At 36.5% G+C, this 23,771-nt stretch overlaps 1 protein-coding gene and 1 long non-coding RNA gene across 2 annotated transcripts in view; one reads left to right on the forward strand and one right to left on the reverse strand.

Moving 5' to 3' along the window:
- Positions 1-212, reverse strand: part of ccdc175 (coiled-coil domain containing 175) — a 17,903-nt gene extending 17,691 nt beyond the window's left edge. The window contains exon 1 of the mRNA XM_055172861.2: positions 70-212. Within this exon, the coding sequence (XP_055028836.2) occupies positions 70-136 (67 nt within the window). The 5' untranslated portion in view covers positions 137-212. The remainder of the gene's footprint in view (positions 1-69) is intronic.
- Positions 136-23,771, forward strand: LOC129417960 (uncharacterized). Its single transcript, XR_008635919.2, has 3 exons — positions 136-266; positions 20,665-20,838; positions 23,475-23,771. It is a non-coding gene; the product is annotated as an uncharacterized lncRNA (long non-coding RNA).

Here is a 23,771-nt window from a genome sequence, read left to right on the forward strand (position 1 = left end):
AAGGTGCCACTAGAAAATGTTCATCATTCCTTTAAGTTTGTGTGTTCAAAGATAAAATACGTTTCTTACCTAATTCGTTTAAATGTTCTAAAGCGATCCGTACCGCGGGCACATCCGGTACCAGACAAGCCGTCATTTTATTCAAGGCGAAAGACGCGAGGCAGGCAAGTTAACAGGCCGAAAGTGACAACAAATTTAAACTTGAAGCAGTTCACGCGCACTTAATCTGTGTACTCGCTTTGTTGGCATGACGACGGTGCGAGCAGGTACAGCATTTAACTGTCTGTCTGTAATCTTCATTTTGTTTGTGAGAAGATTATTAAATGCAACAACTTTTTCCTCAGATCTACCAAAAAAAAAAAAAATTATGAGTGACACATTAGATTTTTACGATGTTTTGATTTCCAAGTCAACTGAACTAATGTTTAGGAAATTATCATCAGTTGTATATTTTTATTACGTGGCAAATTTCCACGTAAATTTGATTACTTTAGGTCAACCTACAAGAGTTTAGTTGCATCCGACATGATCAGACAGAGTTATTTTAATGTAAAAACTTTTACGTGGAAATTTGCCACGTAATTAAAATGTATTTAACTAATGAGTCTACTAATATTAACGAAAATTAACCATGGTGTTACTACACCCTGCTGAATTAAACCATTACAGAAAATTCTAATGGTTTCCATTAAATACCAATAGGAACCATTAGCTTTTACCATTAAAACCACTACACTGTAGTGTGTTTTGGGCCATATTCCATTAGAACCAATACATACCATTAGAGACCAACAAAAACCAATACACTGTAGTGTGTTTTGGGCCATATTCCATTAGAACCAATAAAATTCCCAATAAAACCATTAGAATTTTCTGTAATGGTTTTATTGTTTTTTTCAGCAGGGCAGTAAACATAGTTAGATCTATATTTGTGGTAAAACAACAGTAAACGCAAATGTATCATATAGTAAGTTTAATCCAAAACCATGAATACAAATGGTAATCCACCCTGCTGAAAAAACAGCATAAACCAGCATCATTCCCATGCTGGTCCATGCTGGTTTGGTGCTGGTCACCAGCATACCAGCACCAAAACACAACATATGCTGGTCTTGCTGGTATGACCAGCATGGGATGCGGGTATGCTTGATGACCACCAGCTAAACCAGCAACAAAACACAACATATCCTGGTCTTACTGGTATGCTGGTTTTTCCAGCATGCATGCCACATGGCTAGTTTTTATAAGGGTATTAGTCACCCTGCTCCTCAGTTGTCATTATAAAAGTAATTCATTTTTAACATTGTGGTAATGTTACAGTGAATGTAGAGTAATCATGGTTATTTTCATAAATTTATCTTCAAAATGTTTCTTTTCGACAATGGAGGATTATAATTTTAATAACCTTATTTTATAATAGTTTGCTTAAATGAATGTAGATGTCCTTGCAAAATATTTATGCTCATTTGAAGACATAAGTTAAATTTGATGACAGTGACTACTAAGTCACTACCAAATTACTAGTGTAAATCTGTGTAATTGTTGTGGGTGGTTGTCAAACTATCAGATGATTTGTCATCTTTAATAATAATGCAAAAGCATTGTGTTGCTTCACAGAAAGTGCTTTGATGCATCACAGAAGCAGTTGATGCAATTTTCTTTTGAGGTCCTGTTTGAACTTGAAAGCTTGCTGTAAAGAGAGGTGGATGATTTTCCAGAGGTATCCATGAGAGGGCACTGTTGCTCCTTGTAAAACTTTAGATAGTGGTCCAGCATCCCTTACTTGAGATACAAGACTTGGCTACAACTGCAATGTTGTTATTGATTGCCTTATACCACAGCATCGAGAAAATGTTTTTTACTTCTTGAAATTTATGGAGTTTCTGTCGTGGTGTCTGGCTGTGGCTAGCTGGCTTGGTCTCTAATGTCTCATATATGCTGCAATTTGTGGGTTTATATACCAAGACCAAAATTCTCTCAGTTAGACTCTATTAAGCATGAACCTGGTGATATATATGATTTTCACAAGATATTGTTTGCAATACCTCTGAAAATCCAATCCACAAAAGGCTGCCATGATGATATCTTTTTTAGTACAGTATTGCTGTTGTTCAAGCAAGTGATGATAGGGCATGGTGCCCACAACGGCAAGTTCATGGGTTCGATTCCCATACAAAAATGACATGTCCCTGTATAAGGCCTTAATAGAACACTACTGTAAGTTGCTTTAAATAAAACACCTGACAAATGAATTAAAGGTCACATATTATGCCTATTTTTACAAGATGTAATATAAGACTTAGGTGTGCCAACATTGTGTCTGGGAAGTTTCAGCTCAAAATAGCCCACAGATTATTTGTTATAGCATGTCCAAAATGCCCCTATTGTTTTCATGCATCTTTAAAAGCAAATGAGCTACTGCTCCTCACTCCCTTATCAACAGACAATGAGCGCTTTGGTAAAAAAAGATCTGATTCACGTGAATACAGTCTTAGACAATAGTATCTTTAGCTGCATCAACGATACAATGTGCTAACAAACACATTTAGAAAAGCTTTTGGGTGAAATTAACCAGTCAGTCAGTGGCTGCGGGCAGGGCTTTGTTTTTATGATGTCACATTAACAACAGAATCAAAACAGCATGTCTAATGAGACTGCTTTGGTTTAATAGGGATGAAAAAGAATTAGGTGTATTTTTTTCATTGTGTTTACACACTGCCAACACACATTTATGTCCAAACACCTTTTAAAAGTGGATTTTGAATAATATGTGCCCTTTAACTCTTTCCCTGCTATGGACAAGTTATCTAGTCAATTAAGAGAAAACATTTGCATGAAAAAAAACGTTCCTGATGAGTTTCTTGGTTATCTGTAATACTGCGGTAGATGGCGCACTTACCCAATTTATAAAAGACTAAAGCAAATTTTTTTTGATTAATTTTACACTCTGTGTATGTTTTGATAATCAATCTGAACTGGATCTCTAACAAAATTCATTCACAAAAATGCAATTATTTCAGCTTTTTGCAAAAAAAAAGAAAAATACCCATTTAAGAGTTTATAAGCAGAGGAAAAATATAGATAGGAAGAAATGTTTTTGTCCCGTTTTGTTTGTTTTTTTATTGTTTGTTTGAAAGCAGAGGGTCTGTTTATATATTTTTAGAATAACATTTTCCTGGAAGGCATTTTGTGAAACTTGTGAAAATCACAAACAATGCTGGCAGGCAACTTTTCAAAAAAAAAGACTGGCGAGAATGAGTTAAAGAGTTCAAAATTGTGTCATCATTAAAGGAATAGTCTACTCATTTTCAATATTAAAATATGTTATTACCTTAACTAAGAATTGTTGATACATCCCTCTATCATCTGTGTGCGTGCACGTAAGCGCTGGAGCGCGCTGCGACGCTTCGATAGCATTTAGCTTAGCCCCATTCATTCAATGGTACCATTTAGAGATAAAGTTAGAAGTGACCAAACACATCAACGTTTTTCCTATTTAAGACGAGTAGTTATACGAGCAAGTTTGGTGGTACAAAATAAAACATAGCGCTTTTCTAAGCGGATTTAAAAGAGGAACTATATTTTATGGCGTAATAGCACTTATGGGAGTACTTCGACTCGGCGCAGTAACACCCTCCCTCTCCCATTATGAGAGTGAGAAGGGGAGCGGACTTTTCAGGCGAGTCGAAGTACTCCCAAAAGTGCTATTACGCCATAACATATAGTTCCTCTTTTAAATCCGCTTAGAAAAGCACTACGTTTTATTTTGTACCACCAAACTTGCCCGCACAACCACTCGTCCCAAACAGGAAAAACGTTGATGTGCCCGGTCACCTCCAACCCCATCCCTAAATGGCACCATTGAATGAATGGGGCCAAGCCAAATGCCATCGAAGCGCCGCAGCGCGCTCCAGCGCCCACGCGCACGCACACAGACGACAGAGGGATGCACCAACAATTCCCAATTAAAGGCAATAACATATTCCAATATTGAAAATGAGTAGACTATTCCTTTAACTCTTTCCCTGCCATGGACGAGTTATCTAGTCAATTAAGAGAAAACATTTGCATGAAAAAACGTGTTCCTGATGAGTTTCTTGGTTATCTGTAATACTGCGGTAGATGGCGCACTTACCCAATTTATAAAAGACTGAAGCAAAAAAAAATTATTAATTTTACACTTTGTGTATGATTTGATAATCAATCTGAATCTGATCTCTAACAAAATTCATTCACAAAAATGCAATTATTTCAGCTTTTTGCAAAAAAAAGAAAAATACCCATTTAAGAGTTTATAAGCAGAGAAAAAATATAGATAGGAAGAAATGTTTTTGTCCCGTTTTTTTTTTTTTTTTTATTGTTTGTTTGAAAGCAGAGGGTCTGTTTATATATTTTTAGAATAAAATTTTCCTGGAAGGCATTTTGTGCAACTTGTGAAAATCACAAACAATGCTGGCGTGCAACTTTAAAAAAAAAGACTGGCGAGAATGAGTTAAAGAGTTCAAAATTGTGTCATCATTAACTTACCCACATTTTGGTCTAAACCTGTATAGGATTCTTTCTTCAGTTTTTAACAAAAGAAGATCTTGTACTAAAGATAGTTGAAGGTACCCATTGACTTCCATAGTACTTGTTATTACTATGGAAGTCAATGGGTACCGTCTTAACATAATTGATCAAAATATCTGCTTTTGTGTTTAAGTTAATAAAGAAACAACGTGTGGGTGAGTAAATAATGACAGAATTTTAGTTTATATATTGTATGCTGAATTAGTACAGATAGATAGTGGCAGAGATCTGGAGTCAGACGTTTTGAAGAGATCCCAACCTTTCAAATCAAGAAGAATTAAAGCATCTGTAATGCTGGCCGGGCTGAATGAGATTGCACTTGTTTCCATTTTGTCCTGTCTGAGTGTTGGCGCTCCCTGGCAGTGCTGCCGAATTGGGAAGCAGGCCAAGCAGTGAGATTTTAATTGGACACAGGTTCACTTTCGGGCATAGCTAGACAGCAGAATGATGGGAAGGGCCGAGGCTTTTAGTTTAGGTTGTGATGGGAGCCTCTTACTGTCTGGTGCATCTTCACAGCCAGCGGGCTCTTAGGAGAACTTTAACAGGGATCAGTGAGGTCTTGACTAAAGCTCTTCAAAACACAGAATCGTAATGAAGCCCATCTGGTGGTACGCATCAGTCTCCTATCCCCAGCCTGTAATTTCTCCAAGCTGCAACAAGGGTGGAAGTGCTACAGTCGTATCCCCGGCGAGCTTTCTGGTGGTTCAAGCACATCGACACTTTTTTACAAATTACAGTCATCGCTTCCTGACTCGCTGACATACACTCGCTCAGGTAGCTATTTGCCGGACTGTGAGGAGCATGTGGTGAAGGATGTGTATGCATCCTTCTTAAGTCCTTATTTACATAGCAGGGGTGCTTGCATCCAAGCCAATGAGTGTTTGGTGTCACACATGGCCGTCTCCTCTGTGTGTTTGCAGACAGGCCCATTATGGAGCTTGATTGTGCATAATGGAACAGGTAGTGCGAAGTACTTTGCTTTGCTTTAGACCAGGGTTGCATTACAGCACATGTGCATAATTTATCTATGACACAAGGTCAAACGACAGGGAGATGTACATACCAGTACCCCATTATGAAGGTATAAGGTTTCTCGGGTCGCAGGAGGTTTGTTTTAAAAGTTGCTGGCCCCTTTTTGCTTAATATTGTTTTGCGAAATATCAGCAGTTCTCAGTCGGCAGAGGGAAAAATAGATTAAGGTTTAATGATTGCACATAATGGGGCTTAATTCTCCGTCTTAATTAAGCAGAAGGATTAGCTCAATTACGGTGCAGTAGGCTGTATTAAAACATATCATTCACCGCATAATCCTTTTATGCAATATTACACATTCTGTGTTTGTATAAGCATTTAGATTTTCTTGAGTCATCATGTAATAGTTGTAACTTCTGCTGAGGTCACTTAGATTTACGAATTTGGCAGGTGCTTTTATCCAAAGTGACTTACTGTGCTTTCACACCAGACGCGAATAAAGCAAATAAATTGCGCTATTCATGCATAGATGGACACTTGAAAATTTTGAGCTAACTAGCTTTATCGCGTGTGAAATGCGAAAATCACGTCATTCACGCATAAAATTCAGGCGCGAATACGCTCAATTTGCTGGCTTTAGCTAGCTTGTAGTCTCAATATGTATATGTGTGTGTGATATCTCGAATATCCGCGATAGTTCCAATTTTTCAGCTCGTTAAACGTCTAAATGTTAAATACGTGCCACGTCATTCACGCGCCTATTTTATGCAAATCTTGCCACAGGATGTCTATCACGTCTTTGCATTGATTTAACATGTAAATCACACGCGTGTTGAACTTTATTCGCATCTGGTGTGAATGCACCATTACAGTGCATTCAATACGTACATCAGTATGTGGGTTCCCTGGGATCGAATGACATTTAATTTGCTAATGCAATGCTCTGCCAATTAAGCTTTAAAACTGTATTCTTTCCTTACTATGATTCTAAACGGTAAGCTTATAATGCTTGCTCGACCAAATAATTGAGCACATTTTGAGTGCCTATATTTTATCGAGAGGAGTACCTAACGTAAAGGACAAGTTCGGTATTTTACAGATTGTTTATGATGAAATAGAACGGTTTTGACTGAAATTTCGACATGTATAATCCTTGGTTTAGATTTATGAATATATAATAATTTGCTTAGGATCTTATTAATATGACTAGCTACTTAGGTAAAATAGTGCATACAATGTTCCTTTGTTATCATACGACCTTTGGTTACTGCATCATCAAGTTATCTTGTTGTGGTAGAAGGCAGTTTATCCTATTTTTCTAGACTTAGCAGAATGTGTGATGTTGTTACAATCGGGTGTTTGTGGTTTCACCTCCCACCTTTACAATGCGTGTATGTGCACAGGAACAATCCTTCCTAAAATGCATTAAACTTTCGTTTACAAAGACGTGAAACTCACCGAGTGGTCAGGGGTGTTCACTGATATGCTCACACAAAAAACGCTGCAAAAGATGCTTTCCAACAGGTGTTTTCGCTTTCGTTGTAAACTTGTGGACCTATTTTTCCAAACGCCTCACACCCGTATATTCTTCCGTTAAGAGCTTGAATAATAGACACTCCAGCCCTGGTGGTGGCGATAATCCGCCTTTGCCAATTGCAGGAATACAAACAATGTTCCCGGCGCGGAGTAATACCGTACCTCACAGCACATCTAATACAAGTCAATGGAGTTGGACAAAACTACGTTAGAACCTGTTGGAGGGCGTCTTTTGCGGCGATTTTTGTGTGAGTGAACACCCCTGACCACTCGGTGAGTTTCACGTCTTTGTAAATGAAAGTTTAATGCATTTTAGGAAGGATTGTTCCTGTGCACCTATAGAGCCATTATAGAGGTGGGGAGGTGATACAAGAAACACCCCAAAATTTTCGGGTCAGCATCATATGTCCAAATTTCAGTCAAAACCGTTCTATTTCATCACAAACATTTTGAAAACATGGCTTTAAGTGTAAAATACCGAACTTGTCCTTTACCTCAAGCTGATTGAGCCATTTTTACTTGGTTGAGCTTTGTTATGCCAAAAAAATTCACTAGATGTCAGTTTGTTAATCAACAGCACTTGTCACAACACATCTTCTTAAATGGATGTCAGAGAGAAAGAAATCACTCCTGCCATGTTCTGTTCTTGTTAAATTTTGCGAGGAAAGCATATTGACAAATTACACGGTAAGAGCCCTAACCTTAAAAAAAAGTTTGTATATTTGTAATAATTTTAATTCATTTTAAAATTATCATTTAAAATTATTTAAATATTTAAATTTAGAATAATTAATATTTTTTTTAAACGTGCTCAACCAAACGGTTGATTTGTCACTTTATGGTAAATGTGGAACAGCTAAGGTAATGTTTTCGGATCATCTATTTCTGCTGTCAAAATGAACTATTTCCTGAGAAATATAAATTTCTGATCATTCACAGCTATGAATATGACACAGCTATTTATATTTCTTATTGAATATATTGAGATAATTTCTTAAGTATGTATTTTTGCCACTTCTGAATATTTTTTTGAAATAAAATAATGAATTAATATAATTAAGGTATTGAAATCATAATTACTGATTAATTAATCAGAAATTACTTCTTAAATAATGTTTTATTTTGTTTGAAGAATTGTTTCTAATGTTGGCTTACTCTAGACAGCATTGCTGGTTTACAAAGAAATGTTAATTTATCTAAAAAAAAAGAAAAAAATCCTGTTGCACTACCACAATTGACAGTGTGTTTCTTGAATCATAAAAGCCTAAAATGCCATTGTATTACTATCTTTTGCCTTCTTCTATTCTAGGTTTTGAATGCAGAAAAAATGTAATGTCTTTATTTTTGTTACTTTTAGTTATTTTTAGTAAGAAAACATTTAATTATCTGTGTTAAAATGAAAACCTGAAATATTTAATATTTTATACTTGAATAAATAAAGTAGATATAATATACAAAACTATTTTATTTTGATTATGTTTAAAACAATTTTTATTATAGTCCTTATTTTTTGATTTCCATAGTATGTGTATGAATTCCTTTAAGTGACAAGTCAACCATTTGGTAGGGGCCAATATTGAAAAAATGATGGGATGTGTTGAAAAAAATTCATTGAGTGTGGTAACTAGCGACATAAGGAGATAGTTAAAGGGTTAAGTTGAGCTGTCAGATTGGAAATTTGTGGGAAATATCTGTTGTTTTTAACAATTGTAAACTTTAAGTGCGTAAAGTAACTTGCAATGTTTTGCTTTAAAACAAAAAAGGGGAAAGAGATGCAAAAATTACGGATTGCGCAATTTTTAGTATATTCCTCGTCATTTCATAATTTAATTCTGATTTAACATCCTGTTGGGTGTGGCTGATTCAAATTTCAGCTTGTAAATCAAAAGAGATCTACCCTGATACATCAAACAGTGTTAATAAAAGATGAAAAGTGTTACAGTGAGCTCCGAGTGCACTGAGACACTCACACTTTCACATCTCCTGCCAAGAAGAAAGGAACGTCAAAGCTCTGGGAGTCATATTAGAAAATCCACATCGCTCTAGAAAGATCGCTTTCTATGCAGCTGTTCAAATGACTGACTTAAAGTTAATGAGATTGTAGAGAAGGGCCGGCTATGAGTGCGTTGCGGAAATCAGATTTTGCGTGTGGATTATTTACGCTAAATTTGAAACAATTATGATGGTAAGATGTTTGATGTTGAACATGCATGGCGCAAATATGCACAAACATCCATCACATCATTAATTGCTTCATTTACCAAATTTAAATAATTTCTGTGGTGTTTTGATACTACTATTCATGCAGATGGGATTAAACAATTAGCATAAACGTCAGTGCAGGTGAACAGGTGCTTTACTCACTGTGCAGCAAGTGGAGATCTCCTGTGGTCCTGCACAGCACTCAGACGTCAGATTACTCCTTAAAGTGTTTCAAAAGCCATGGCTGCCTGTCCTTAATCGTATTTATTAGGTGTTCGAAATGCTTCCTTTATCAAGAACACTTACAGGGAACACACAACTATTGATTTAGTTTAGGAGGTCAGACATCCAGACGTATGTGTCTGCCATATGTGTAGATGTCGTTTCGCGATAGTGTTTAACGGTTCAAAGTCCTTACAGTGATTGTACATATGTGTCACATCCACAAAGTGTTTTTCTTCCAGAGAACTGCACAGGTTCAATGGAAGAAATTTTTTTTTACATTTTCTAAAGAAATGTAAGTGGCGCTTTGCCAGTGCAAAGTGGCATAATGCTAGGGTCTCGAGAGCGGTTGCGAGGTTGTTTTGCGGTTGCTAAGGTGTCTTCAGTGGTTTTAGCATGTTGCTGTGTGGTTCCAAGTGCGTTCTGGTTGGTTAGTTGCATAAGTGAAGTCAAAGAGCAAATCTCTATGATGTTCTGAGCTGAAGTCACTCATTTATTAATCAAGTCCGTTAGATGTTATTGATATTTTTGTTTTATTGCCCATTCAAATTATTTAGAGAATTAAAATCCATATATATATATACTCACCTAAAGGATTATTAGGAACACCATCTAGGATCACCTTTCGCCTTCAGAACTGCCTTACTTCTAGGTGGCATTGATTCAACAAGGTGCTGAAAGCATTCTTTAGAAATGTTGGCCCATATTGATAGGATAGCATCTTGCAGTTGATGGAGATTTGTGGGATGCACATCCAGGGCACGAAGCTCTCGTTCCACCACATCCCAAAGATGCTCTATTGGGTTGAGATCTGATGACTGTGGGGGCCATTTTAGTACAGTGAACTCATTGTCATGTTCAAGAAACCAATTTGAAATGATTTGAGCTTTGTGACATGGTGCATTATCCTGCTGGAACTAGCCATCAGTGGATGAGTAGATTGTTGTCATAAAGGGATGGACATGGTCAGAAACAATGCTTAGGTAGGACGTGGCACTTAAACGATGCCCAATTGGCACTAAGGGGCCTAAAGTGTGCCAAGAAAACATCCCTTACACCATTACACTACCACCACCAGCCTGCACAGTGGTAACAAGGCATGATGGATCCATGTTCTCATTCTGTTTACGCCAAATTCTGACTCTACCATCTGAATTGTTTCAACAGAAATCGAGACTCATCAGACCAGGCAAGATTTTTCCAGTCTTCAACTGTCCAATTTTGGTGTGCTCGTGCAAATTGTAGCCTCTTTTTTTCTATTTGTAGTGGAGATGAGTGGTACCCGGTGGGGTCTTCTGCTGTTGTAGCCCATCCGCCTCAAGGTTGTGCGTGTTGTGGCTTCACAAATGCTTTGCTGCATACCTCGGTTGTAATGAGTGGCTATGTCAGTCAAAGTTGCTCTTCTATCAGCTTGAATCAGTCGGCTCATTCTCCTCTGACCTCTAGCATCAACAAGACATTTTCGCCCACAGAACTGCCACATACTAGATGTTTTTCCCTTTTTACACCATTCTCTGTAAACTCTAGAAATGGTTGTGCGTGGAAATCCTAATAACTGAGCAGGGGTGCGTTTCCCAAAAGCATTGTTAGCCAACGAACATCGTAAGTTCCATCGTTACTAACATTGTTCAACGATTTGGTATTTCCGGAAACCATCGTTCAAACGAACAATTACAAACTGCATTGCTAACTTGTGGCGTTAGAACGACAGCTCTTGACCTGTCGTTAGAAGCATCGTACCTTGTTATTATCATATGACTTACGTTGATCATGCTTTTGAACAAAATAAGCAAAAAACATGTAGTACAGTCAATATCCATCATTCGAAATATATAACCATTTTATTTTACGTCTTTAAATTTGTAAACAGAATGAAAGCGTTGCATTTGAAAACTGCGCATGTGCGCAGACCTACGAGATTTAAGACCCTGGGGAATCCCTGGGAGGAGTGACGTAAGAGGGTACGTGAATTAAATATCTTGAAAATAAACAATAGATAACTAAATCATGATAACAAAATCAGTATTCCGATGCAATATATGTTATTTACACAATAATCTGACATTAAATCGATTTGCACAGATTAATTAGTACTTCACCTCCCACGTGACATCATCAACTATGTTGTTAAACCAACATCGTTCAAATGACGAATGTGCGACAAAGTTACTATGCTTTTGGGAAACAGTCGTGACAAGATAGTTAGTTTCTCCAACGATGCATCGTACTATGGTCGTTTAGCAACGAGTTACGTCGTTGTTTGGAAAACGCACCCCAGATTGTGAAATACTCAGACCAGCCAGTCTGGCACCAACAACCATGCCACACTCAAAATTGCTTAAATCACCTTTCTTTCCCATTCTGACATTGAAAACATTGACCCCAGGGGATCTTATGAAAAACTTTCCATTATTTTACACGAAGCCAACGAAAATTGAGCAGGACCAAAACATTTTACAGCTGTTCAGCGACAACGTCCCAAGTATAACCGCAGCAATGACAGTGTTCTTAAAATGACAAAGTGTTTTGATTAATACCATTACTGTTTATTTTTTTAATCAGTGTATACCACTAGTCAACTAAATGAATATAACATGGAAAAGATTAATGCACATTTATATATTGATTCAATAGATTTATAGCATTGTGAAAAAAAAATTGTCATGGATTTATTGCATTTTGTGAAAAAATAATCAGTTTTTGTAATAAATCTTTGAAAATCTAATTATGAATTAGAATTTTTTTATTTATATATATTTTTATATTTTTCAATTTTTTTATTTATTTTATTTTTTATTTATATATATTTTTTTATATTTTTCAACAATTCAGCTATACGGAAACATACACTATAATGTGTACGTACTATATATGTGTGTGTGTGTGTGTGTGTGTGTGTGTGTGTGTGTGTGTGTGTGTGTGTTTTCAGCTTTTTGCTCAAATATTTTTATGTTTTAAGAAACCTACCCATAATTGAGTGGTGATAAAAGAAGACAAATGAAGATGGGATGAAATGTTTTCTCCCATTTGTCTTTTATTTTTAAAGCAGAGGGTTTTTCTTTCATTTGATATATTGTATGTTTATATATTCATAGAAAAAATCTGAAAAATGCATTTTGTAAAATTTTTGTGAAAACCACCAAAAAATGCTGGCAGGCAACTTTAAAAAAAAAGGCTGGCGGGGAATGAGTTAAGATATATATTAGAGATATAGATATATAATATAAACAAAAACAATTGAGCTTTAGATGGTTTCAGCAGTAACAACATAAACAAGCGGCTGTCGTGGTCCGCATGTAACTTTTGGTAAACTCCGCTAAGAATAAATAACAACAAAGTTCTTTAAACGTAGTTTATTTATAACAAGCAAAAAACCAACACGTAGATTATCTAGGAAACCAAAACATTTGTTATTTTCGCTGAGGCATTTGTTCAAGAGATCAGTTTAGCAACTAGTCAGACCATTATAAAAATGAAACCGGAAGTAAAGTTCGGATCCAGACGTGTATCACGTGCGTCCGATGAAACTGCCTATAGGGGAATACTGTCTATACTATCTACATACTATTTCTGTAGTATCTCCCAAAAGCTACAAAGTACTCCATTGGTCCAAAGGTCCTGCTCGCCATAACTCTGCTTTAAACATCAAATATTGATCAGTTTCAAATGCATTCACTGCAGACAGACAAATTGCTTCTTGAATCATGCCTGTAAAGTCTAGGTATTGAAATCTCAAATGCTGGGTATAAACAAAAGAAAGCGTAATGCTTGCCCTAGCAAGAACAGGTGTGTTTTATTTGTCCTAAACTCAAGCTTTTCGCATTTTTCATGCGAAAAAAAGTCATTTCACTTGCCGCCTTTAACTAATGCGTGCTACAAATACTAATTTGCTTTCATGATTGAAGCACTTCATGTGAAACGTTTCTCACATTCTGTGGTTCGCTCGAGGCCAAATCTTGATTAGCATTTTTGGATCGGGAGGAAAACATAACAGTTTTCGGTTTGTTTATCTGCCTTCGTTTCGGATGCACGTGGCGTGCAAATGTGATTTCGGGAAAGTTAGACGAACAAAAGGCCTCTTCAGACTCAACAGTACTCGTATGTTCCACTTTCTAAACCGCAGTCACTGGGAACAAGATACGTTGTTCACTTGATACATTATTGAGCCTCTTTCTAGAGATGGCGCCTGCATAATGCATGATGTAATAATAAATAGTGCACTTCACATAAACTACAGTTTCCGTGCCGGAGAGATGCTTTGGACCGCGGGGAGCTGCGAATCATTTTGTCTGTTTGGTGAAAGAGACCACAAGGCGATGATTGGAGAGAGAGCGATTGCAAACGGTGGAGTGAGAGACAACGACTGAATGAGTGAGAGCGAACAGATTGGCGAGTGAGGGCTTTGTGTGTGTTCGAAACAGGAGAAGGTTGAATAGAAAGCCCCCTGCTGGACAGACCCACTCCTAAATTGTAATTGGGGCTGGAGGGGGTGTTGGAAGTCTCTTTGACCACGCTGCCAAAGGAACCCAAGCACCAGAGGTAATACATCACCATTTGTCTCGCTTGGCTAGCAGAGCTCACGCGAGCTTTTCGTCTAGTGACCTGTTTGACCAGTTCTGGGTCTGTCCCTTCCGACCCAAAATGCCTTTACTCAAGTCTTTCGTCTGCACACCCCACGTGCATAGGAGTTTGAATCAGTTATCCCTTATCGAGAATGTTTGCCGGCACTTTCTCTTACAGGGCATGACTGAGATTTATGAAACAGCTTGTTGAAATGAGCAAGTAGTTGCTGACACCAGGGTTTTGTCCACTGGTGTAGTACAGGTGCTTTTAGATGTTTTAGGACGTCTCCTGTCAGAACATGCTGTCGTAAGGTATAATAAATGACCCGAGCTAAAAAGGATGTACGCTTTGAAAGGGGGTTGTGGTCTCCTTGTTTGCACCCTACGCTCACCTCACCCTCACCACTACGCTTGCCTGCTTTGCTGAAGTGGCAGTTATGGTGGCCCTAGAGGGACATTCATCACGTTGGAGGTCTTGTGTGCCAATTTGCCAAACAACTCTTTTGTCGTCTTTAAAATAGAGTGCAACAGTAGGGCAAAGGTCCCATTTATTTTCCAAAAAAGATGTATTTTTAATGCTAACATAAAACTTTTCAAGACAGACCTACCGCGAACTGCAAATTCAGAAGGAGCAATTTGTCTTTCCTGTATAACATTACGAATACCAAACAAGTCCCTCGAATCTCACACCACTTGTGATACAGTATGTTTTGTTTTTTATGGGTGCAATAAGGGCTGCACGATTCTGGAAAAAAATGAGAATCATGTTTTTCGTTTTAAATCAAGATCACGATTATCTCACGATTCTGAATGCCAACTAAATAAAATAACATAATTTACTAGAGGTTCTGACGAGAATGAATTGGTTTTCCTTAGTTTCTTTAGAGGCTTCCTTAGTTGTTAATTTTAACACAGTTTGCAAATAAAGTGAACAACTTGTATTTGCAATATACAGACAGAGAGCCGCGACACACTTTATTTGATTGATTTTCACAAAAGTTTCACAAAATGCCTTCCAGAATTTGTTCTATAAATATATAAACATACAAATCAAATGAAAGAACAGACCATCTGCTTTCAAACAAACAAACAAAACAGAGAAAACTTCATCCTATCTCAAATTCCATCCTATCTTCATTTGTTCTCTTTTTGTCACCTCTCAAATATGGGTAGGGTTCTTCAAAAATCCAAATTTTGAGCAAAAAGCAAAAATAATAGCATTTTTTTAATGACATTTGTTGACGATCCGATTCAGTACGATGATCAAAACATACACAGAGTTTTCTGTGTTGTTGAATTAGTTGACGCTTCAACATAGTCGATTTACTTGGTGGATTTGGAGCGAAAATTTTCACATAAAAAAGAAAAAACGAGCGCCATTGCAGAAAATCAGGAGAGAGTCACGATGCAACAATATTGGTTCTGAAAAAAGGCAAGGAAATACTTCTGGACGTTTCTGAATCGGAAGGCTGCAGCCTCCGGAGGTCGCATATGCAGGCTGCATACATCATCAAGCCTGGTTTATTTCAGTTAACTGAGCATTACATTTGCAAGTCATAAACTTATTGCAACAATTTATGATAAACTAAGAATAATAGTCAACAATATAATTGGATTGATAAACGGCTTCTGTATCACTGCCCCAGGTCCCCATCAGAAGGGGTTTTTAGCACAGGGGAAACATTGTAACATGCCTGCTAGGGATGCATAACGATTAATTGCGATTATTCTATAGCACAATAAAAGTTTGTGTTTACATCATATATGTGTGTAAACTGTGTATAATAATCATGTATATACAAATATGCACACATGCATGTATAATTTTAAGAAAAAAATATTTATATAAAATATTAAGTATTTATATTAGTACTGGGCAAAGATTAATTGCGATTAATCACATAGAAAATAAAAGTGTTTTTTTTTGCATAATATATGTTTATGTAGTTATTATGTAATTTAACCTCACACACATACATATTATATTTATTTAAAAAATGTTTTATTTATATATATAATTTTTTAAAGTTATATATCATATAGAAAATATAAAAATATAAATAAATAAATATAGATATACACATGTAAATATTTCTTAAATACATACATAAATGTATTTATGTATTATTATGTAGTTATATATACATACAATAATTACAGACAGCACACACTCATAAATTATGCAAAAATCACTTTTATTTTGTATGCGATTAATCGCGATTAATCTTTGCCCAGCAGTAATTTATATACTATTATATATATATATATATATATATATATATATATATATATATATATATATATATATATATATATATATATATATATATATATATATATATAAAAATTATAGATAAATATACAAATGTATATACACATGTAAACATTTCTTAAGTATATACATGCATGTGTGTGCATTTATCTATACAAAGTTATTATACAGTTCGCATATATGATGTAAACAAAAATATTTATTCTGCTATAGATTAATCGTTATGCATCCCTAAATTGCCTGCATCAAAATGTTGAATATTTAGTGTTTTAACAGTTTCTTGTTTTTAAAGTTTTAAGGTTGGCCAGTTTTAGTGTACAAAAAGCACAAGTGCCATTTATTTAAAAAAAGTCTAACATGAGGAAAAGAAACTTTTAAGACACTTTATTATAACTGAAAGTCCTGTGTAGCAAATTTTTTCTTAAATAAATGTTTTTATTAAAAAAATTAGACTTGTGTGAGAGAATCAAAATCTAATTTCCCATGGTGAAAAATCGTGATTCGCATTTTAACAAGAACCGTGCAGCCCTACTAGTGACAACTACAAAAAACAAGTCAGTAAATAGCATTAGAAGAGCCGAGGCTGCTAAAAAAGTGGTCTGCCGCTTTTCGCCCTCATGATTGACAGCGAGGTAAACTCACACGGACTCCACCAAGCATTCAGAATTATACAGCTCTAACCAACGCAGTAACGCTTGCCTGTAGGCGATGTCAAATCAGATCCGATTGATTTTCTTTCCTTTTGATATCAGAGCTCCGGTACACCTGGTTTTCCGAGCTCGGCTCACAATAGCCAAACAACTTACGAGAAAGCGCGTAGGCCATAATCAATGGCTTACACATCTGTAGCAAACCAAACTACCAGCATTTTACGAACAAACACTGGTGCTCTAAGGGAAAATCTCAGCCGTCAAAAGTGAACTGTCAAGCTAGTTGTCCTCAAGAGTGTAGCCATAACCGTTCTGCCAAGTCTAATCCTGTTTACGTTCACCTGTTCCACGTCCAAGTGTACAGGTGCTGTCTGATTGTGCTAATAGCTTCACAAAACAACAGCATAGCCTGAGAGAATGAAGGCGAGAGAAAGAGCAATGGTGAGAGAGAGAGGTTGGCAGATCAAATCTCTTTCGTCTAATGCCTCGACGCATGTTCAACTTTCAGTCTGCCACGCGTTGGTAAAAATCGATCGTCTACCTGCTTCCAGCCTCACAAATCCACCTGAAATGAATTTCTTTTGGTCAATTTCGCAGTTGCCATTTCATGTTGAAAGAAGATGATGAAAATCATTGTTCACGTGTAAGGGTTCTCAGTGAGAATCTGGTGGTTTAACTCAACCTAATAGGTCTGATGCTTGTATTTTTAGCTGGGATACATGAAAAAGCACTACATGAGCCTGTTTTTAAAGGAACAAGTGCATTACATGCACCCCGGGAGGCTTGCTCGGCAGATAGGTGAAACGATATTGCGCTATATTTTTTGTCAACAAAAGTGAAACATTCCTGGCTGTGACTTTTATATCACTGTTTTGTAAAGAATGTGGTGTCTGGTTATCTGTATTGACCATCATATAATCTTTTGGTGGAGATTGTCCATAATATGCAGGAGTGATCTTGTGCTTGGAAGATGTAGTACGGTGCAGTTAAAAGCAAGAGATGCTTTGTGTTACAAAAGGCCTGTTTCAGGAAAGACTTGAAATATTATTATTTATTAGATCTTATTTGTTTTCATGAACAATATGGCTATTTTAGTCACACAAAATGAATCATTGTTACTTCATGATTGATCTTGTTTACATGTACACATACACTTGATGTCCACAGGCATGTGTAATCTATTTAGTTTTTTTAAACACAAAAGTATTCATATGCGTAGGGCTGTCAAATTGTGACAATTATGACAACTAATTGCCTGTTTTAGGACTTTGATGATTATGACGATTAATTGTCTGTTTTATTGCTTTGACATTTAATTCTCATACAATTATTTTGTTTGTTCATGAAATAATTTTCACACATTGTTGTTATTTATTAAAATTAAATATTTAGCTAGGTTTACCTGCCAGTAAATAGTAATACACATTAGGGCTGTCACGATTATGAAATTTGGCTAACGCTTAATTGACTAATAAATTGTGACGGTTATGACGATTTATTGCCTGTTTAGGGTTTTGACGACTATGACAATGAGTCTGTTTTATTGTTTTGCAGTTTAATTCTCATAAATATTTTTGTTCATGACATAATTTTCACACAGTATTCTGATTATTTAAATGAAATCTTCTGGCAGTAAATATTAATACACAAGTAATTATTTAATGAATATATCATTCAAAAACTGAAGATTTGCGTTACACTGTCAATTAAAGGTGCAGTGTGTAAATTTTAACAGCATCTAGTGGTGAGGTTGCGAATTGCATCCAATGGTTCAGTCCACTGCTCACCCCTCACTTTTGAAACACATAGAGAGGCTACGGTAGCCGCCACCGGACAAACATCTCATCGTCGGAGACAACTTAGTAAAAAAAGGTTGTCTGTTAAGGGCTTCTGTAGAAACATGGAGGCCCAAAATGTCGACTTTCATGTAAGGGGACTCTCGGTGTATGTAGATAAAAACATCTCATTCTAAGGTAATAAACACATAACAGTTCATTGTGAAAGGTCTTTATACACCCCTGATAATATAGTTTTGAATATTATTTGCATATCTGTCAAGAGATCCTTTTAAAAATTACACACTGCACCTTTAAAGAGCGCCATCTGATACGGTCTCACTAATACACGTGCTGCTGCTCCCCCTTGTGTTTTTTAAAGAGATGTGCAATCATTGCGGTGATCTGAAATCATTCTGATGAGGTCAAACAATCGCGATGAGACGATTATTTAATCATTGTGAAAGCCCTAATACACATAACACATATTTGAAAGTATTTATTTAAAGAATATATCTTTAATAAACTGAAAATTCTTCATATGAAATAAACTCAACAAAGTGTCTGAAAAATAACTAAAAATAAAAATGCAATCAAAATTAACAGACTATACCAAAACAGGCTTTAAATAGTAGCCAATCATACTAAGGTCATATTAGCACTGGACCACATGTCTGTAGTGGCTGCAAAAAAATCAATTCCTTACAGGTCATTAAGAATAGCATCCTTCAGTTCCCTAAATTAGGAATTGCGGTTTTGGAAATGTATGTTTTACCTGGCAGTTCATATTGCTTATCAAAATTTTGCAGCATTTCTTCATCATTTTTTACAATGTATTGAATGACTTTGCACTTTTCGCGTTACACTGTAAATTAAGGAGCGTCATCTGATACTGTCTCGTTTATATGGGCACTGCAGCTCCCCCTTGTGTTTTTTAAAGACATGTGCAATCATTGTGGTGATCTGAAATCATCGCAACGAGTTCAAACAATTGCGATGAGACAATTATTTAATCATTGTGACAGCCCTACGTATGAGTCTGCCAATTTCTTTAGTGATTCCTTAGTTCATAAATAGACATTTTTGCTTAATTATTTAAAAGAATAGTTTACATAAAGTTGACAGTACCCAATAGAGTGCGACTGATTTAACGTTCTGACAATTTTATCAGCCGAAATATGCCTGTCACGGTATATCGGTATATAAAATGCTTGTAAATGGTGTGATACTTGTTAGTCCAGCAAAGTGCGCTCCATTGTTTGATACTGGCGACCCAGAACAGTACTACAGTACTGTACTATAATATACTCTGTGGTATATGTATATTGTCCTATAATATACACATAAAGAATATCGGCTGATATATTGACAGCTGCCTTTTTTACTCCCTAATATCTGTATCAGCTTGGCCCCCCAAAGAACCCCCATATCGGTCGGGCTCTATTGACTTTCATAGTAGGATAAACAGATTCTAGGTCTAAATGAAGACAGAATTTTTTATTTTTTGGGGGGTGTACTATCCCTTTAAATACTATTTGAAAAAGTGGCATATAACAAAACCAGCTGTGATTGGCTGCAATCGTGTCAATCATGTGGTCTCTGTCTAAGTGGTTCGATTCTTGGACAGAAAAAGCTGCAAACCAGTCTTTACTTTTTATAAGTCTGGATGTACAACACTGAAATGCGACTATAGGCTTTGCATTACCTCTAAGCTATATGATTTATTGCTTTTCATTACAATTTACCCAAATGTTATAGCTATAACACAATCTAGATGTTTAATTGGGCGGTCCCTAAAAAAATAACTACAGTTACCCACAGGCTAAAATTGGCTAAGTAAATGGAAACGATAGGAGATAAACTTCTTCCTTCTGAGATTAAATAACCGTCTTTCTTTATTACAGCTGATCCAGTGTGAAAAATGGGAAATCAGCATCGCAGGTGTGCATGGATGCACACACTCAGAGTGAAGCGTAGGTCTGCCATCAGCAGTTTTGATGTTCGTAGCAGTGCACACCTGCTTTGATGTTGTTTGCAACTGAGGTGCTATTTGCATGATGATTGACAATCATCATCTGGTGAGGAGGTTTTCGTGCCATCACGATCTCACAAATATCTATAAGTAATGTAATGTTTGTTGCATCACTAAAAGACTATCTATATTTAGGTTGTTCTCCTTGATAAATGTCTCATACCCGCTTAACTGAGTTTGCGTTGCCTGCTTCTCTACTGGTTATCGAGCAGAAAATTTATTAGATTTTTCGTTATAACGTTTCTCACAGTGCAGCGTTAGATTTAAAGCCATTTTGTAATCGTCTCTACAACCTCCGGAGTAGTGTTTAGATGAAACTGCACTCTCGCAGTCTATTAACGGTACAGTTTACCAACAAATTCTCTATTTTAATAATTCATAGAGTACATTTAGACATGTTGCTGAATTAAGCAATAAAGCATGAGGCTGTGCTACAGTATATTTTGAAAAAAATCACATCTAAAGGGTGTTAGTAGATGCAATGCACATATTTTCGTAATTCGTAATACTGCATGGTCTGACGTGCCTTAAAGTTACTGCTTTAGGAAAACAATCACTGAGTGCGCTAACATGCACAGAATATTAATATTGATAATGTGCTTATTAAATGTTCATGGGTTTACATGCAAATCAATTAAACGGCTATGCAGAAAGCTGTGTTTACATGGGATTTGGTTTGTCAGGTTTCTTGCAGATAGTGACGTCACCACCTATATAGTACGTCTAATCATTAAAAATGCTGGCATTTGCTATAATTTTGTATCTCTTCTCATGTCTGCAGAATGGGCATGACTTACCTGTGCTGATATTTTTTTGTGATTAATCAGTTTTTTTGTGTAATCCGTTTTTTTGTGTGCTTTCCCTGATAAAATAAAATTGTTACGCGTTTACATTACCAGTTTATTAACCATAATCGGCATGCAAGACTGTGAATGTAAACACACTCACTATGTAATATCAGGGTTTCCCGCAGAAAATTTGTTAGTTAAGGTGGTAGGGTTGTGGACGGATGGCGGGGCAGGGGCGGGGCAACCAAAAGGGCGGGGCGTACACGTCATGATGAAAATTTAAATAATTTTATTTAAAACACTCAATAAAACTTTATTTTGAAGAAAGTATGACAGAAAATAAACACATACTAGATGAATTAAATGTTTTTACCTCTAACGGGAATAGCTGCGTGATGAAGTGAAACTAAAGGGTTAATAAACACAAACTGTAGCAGATGTTGTAGAACGTCTGGCGAACGATGATAGATAGCGCAAAATTTTAAAAACTGATTATTTCCCACTATTAATTACATTGGGCTCTATCTTACACATGGCGCAATGCAACGCAATGCTTGACGCAAGTGTCTTTTGCTAGATTCCACCCTGTGCAATTATTATTTTCATGTTTAGTGCCATGTTGTTTAAATAGCAAATGCATTTTCGCCCCCTTTTGCGCCGATGGGCGTTCTGGTCTGAAAACGAGGTGTGTTCAGGCGCATTGTTGGCGCATTGCTATTTTGAGGCAACTAAAATAGACTACGTCATTGACCAACAAAAACCTGCTCTAAAGTCTAAAGTCAATGGCGCAAAATGTTTTTTGTTATTTAAAGAGCGAAGTAAATTATGCACCTATAAACGGGACGACATGGCGGGTTTGCTTATCACATACATGAATGCGTAGCCAGCACAAAAACGCTTTTAAATATGAAAGATTAAAGGATTGAATGTAAAAGATTATTATTGAGTCTCTTGGACATAAATGAGGACTAATTATGAGATGTTAGAAGGCGCAAAGAGCTGCTTCACCTGTAGCCTGGTAAGTAAATAAATGCTTTGCTTTAAACAAATGCATCTATTTTTAAATGTTTTTAAATGCTACCTTATGGATTTATTGTATATGATGACTATGTACCTGTGGATATGGTGAGAAGAGAAACATTTTAAGTAATGCTTTGTAAAAACCCCATGGCGCTGTTCGAGTGCTGAAACGCTTCGGCTCTTCGCGGGTTTGTATTGTTTGTATTTTTAGAGGTTTTAATCCCAAAAAAGGTAAAATTTTATAAAAATGAAAACAACACATTTTTTAACAACAGTGCAGCTGGCTTTTAAAGGGGATGAGAGCTGAGACTCTCATTGGTTTATTGCACGTTATGCCCAAAACACACCCATTACTCATTAGGAAATATGAACAACCATTTTCGACTGTGCGCTCAGCGCACAAACCATTTTTCCCGTCGTTAAATTAGCAAAAGTGGCATCGGACACGCCTATTTAGACTTAAATTGTTAAAATAGGGCCCTAAGTATTAAAGCAACACTAAAAAGTTTTTGCTCTTTGCTCCCCCTACAGGTTGGAAGCGGAATTGTCCATTACCACTGTCATAAATAATTTATACTGCAGCAAAGCTGGCTCTGATTGGATTGTAGGTCTGCCGTAAAACAAATTTTTGTAGTTTTCACTCGAACTACAGGACCGCGACCTGACGATTGGAAACTTCTTTAGTGCGGTTTTGGCTGATAGAGGGCTGCAAAGCAAATGTGAAAGTGCCGTTCATCCTGTTTCGGGTGGATGAATGACTGAAACTTTTTTGAAAACGTTATTTTAAGGTAAAAAAAACTCTTTAGTGTTGCTTTAATGGCATTATTTCTCTCACTTTTTTTTTGTTCTCTGTGTTTGTTTTCTTCATTAACAGATCGATGTTTTAAACATGCTGAGCTCTGTTGGGTGCTTTGGCTGTCTGCTGAGGTTGATTTTACACATTCATCATAAGTGGAGGAAAATGAAGAAGCCTTATATCTTCTTAGCACAGGTGGTTCTTTGTTTCTATAGCCTTGCTAAATTACCTTTGTAATTTGTCGGGAAGAATAGAGTCATGCACTCCGCAAAGATCTAACCCACAGAAACACTGACCTGTGTGTTTACCCACCATCTATTTACAAAGGTGCCCAGGGTGATGGTGAGCCTGATCTCTGGATCTATATCTAATTGA

This window comes from Misgurnus anguillicaudatus, chromosome 7, assembly GCF_027580225.2.
Source record: "Misgurnus anguillicaudatus chromosome 7, ASM2758022v2, whole genome shotgun sequence".
Taxonomy (NCBI): Eukaryota; Metazoa; Chordata; class Actinopteri; order Cypriniformes; family Cobitidae; genus Misgurnus; species Misgurnus anguillicaudatus.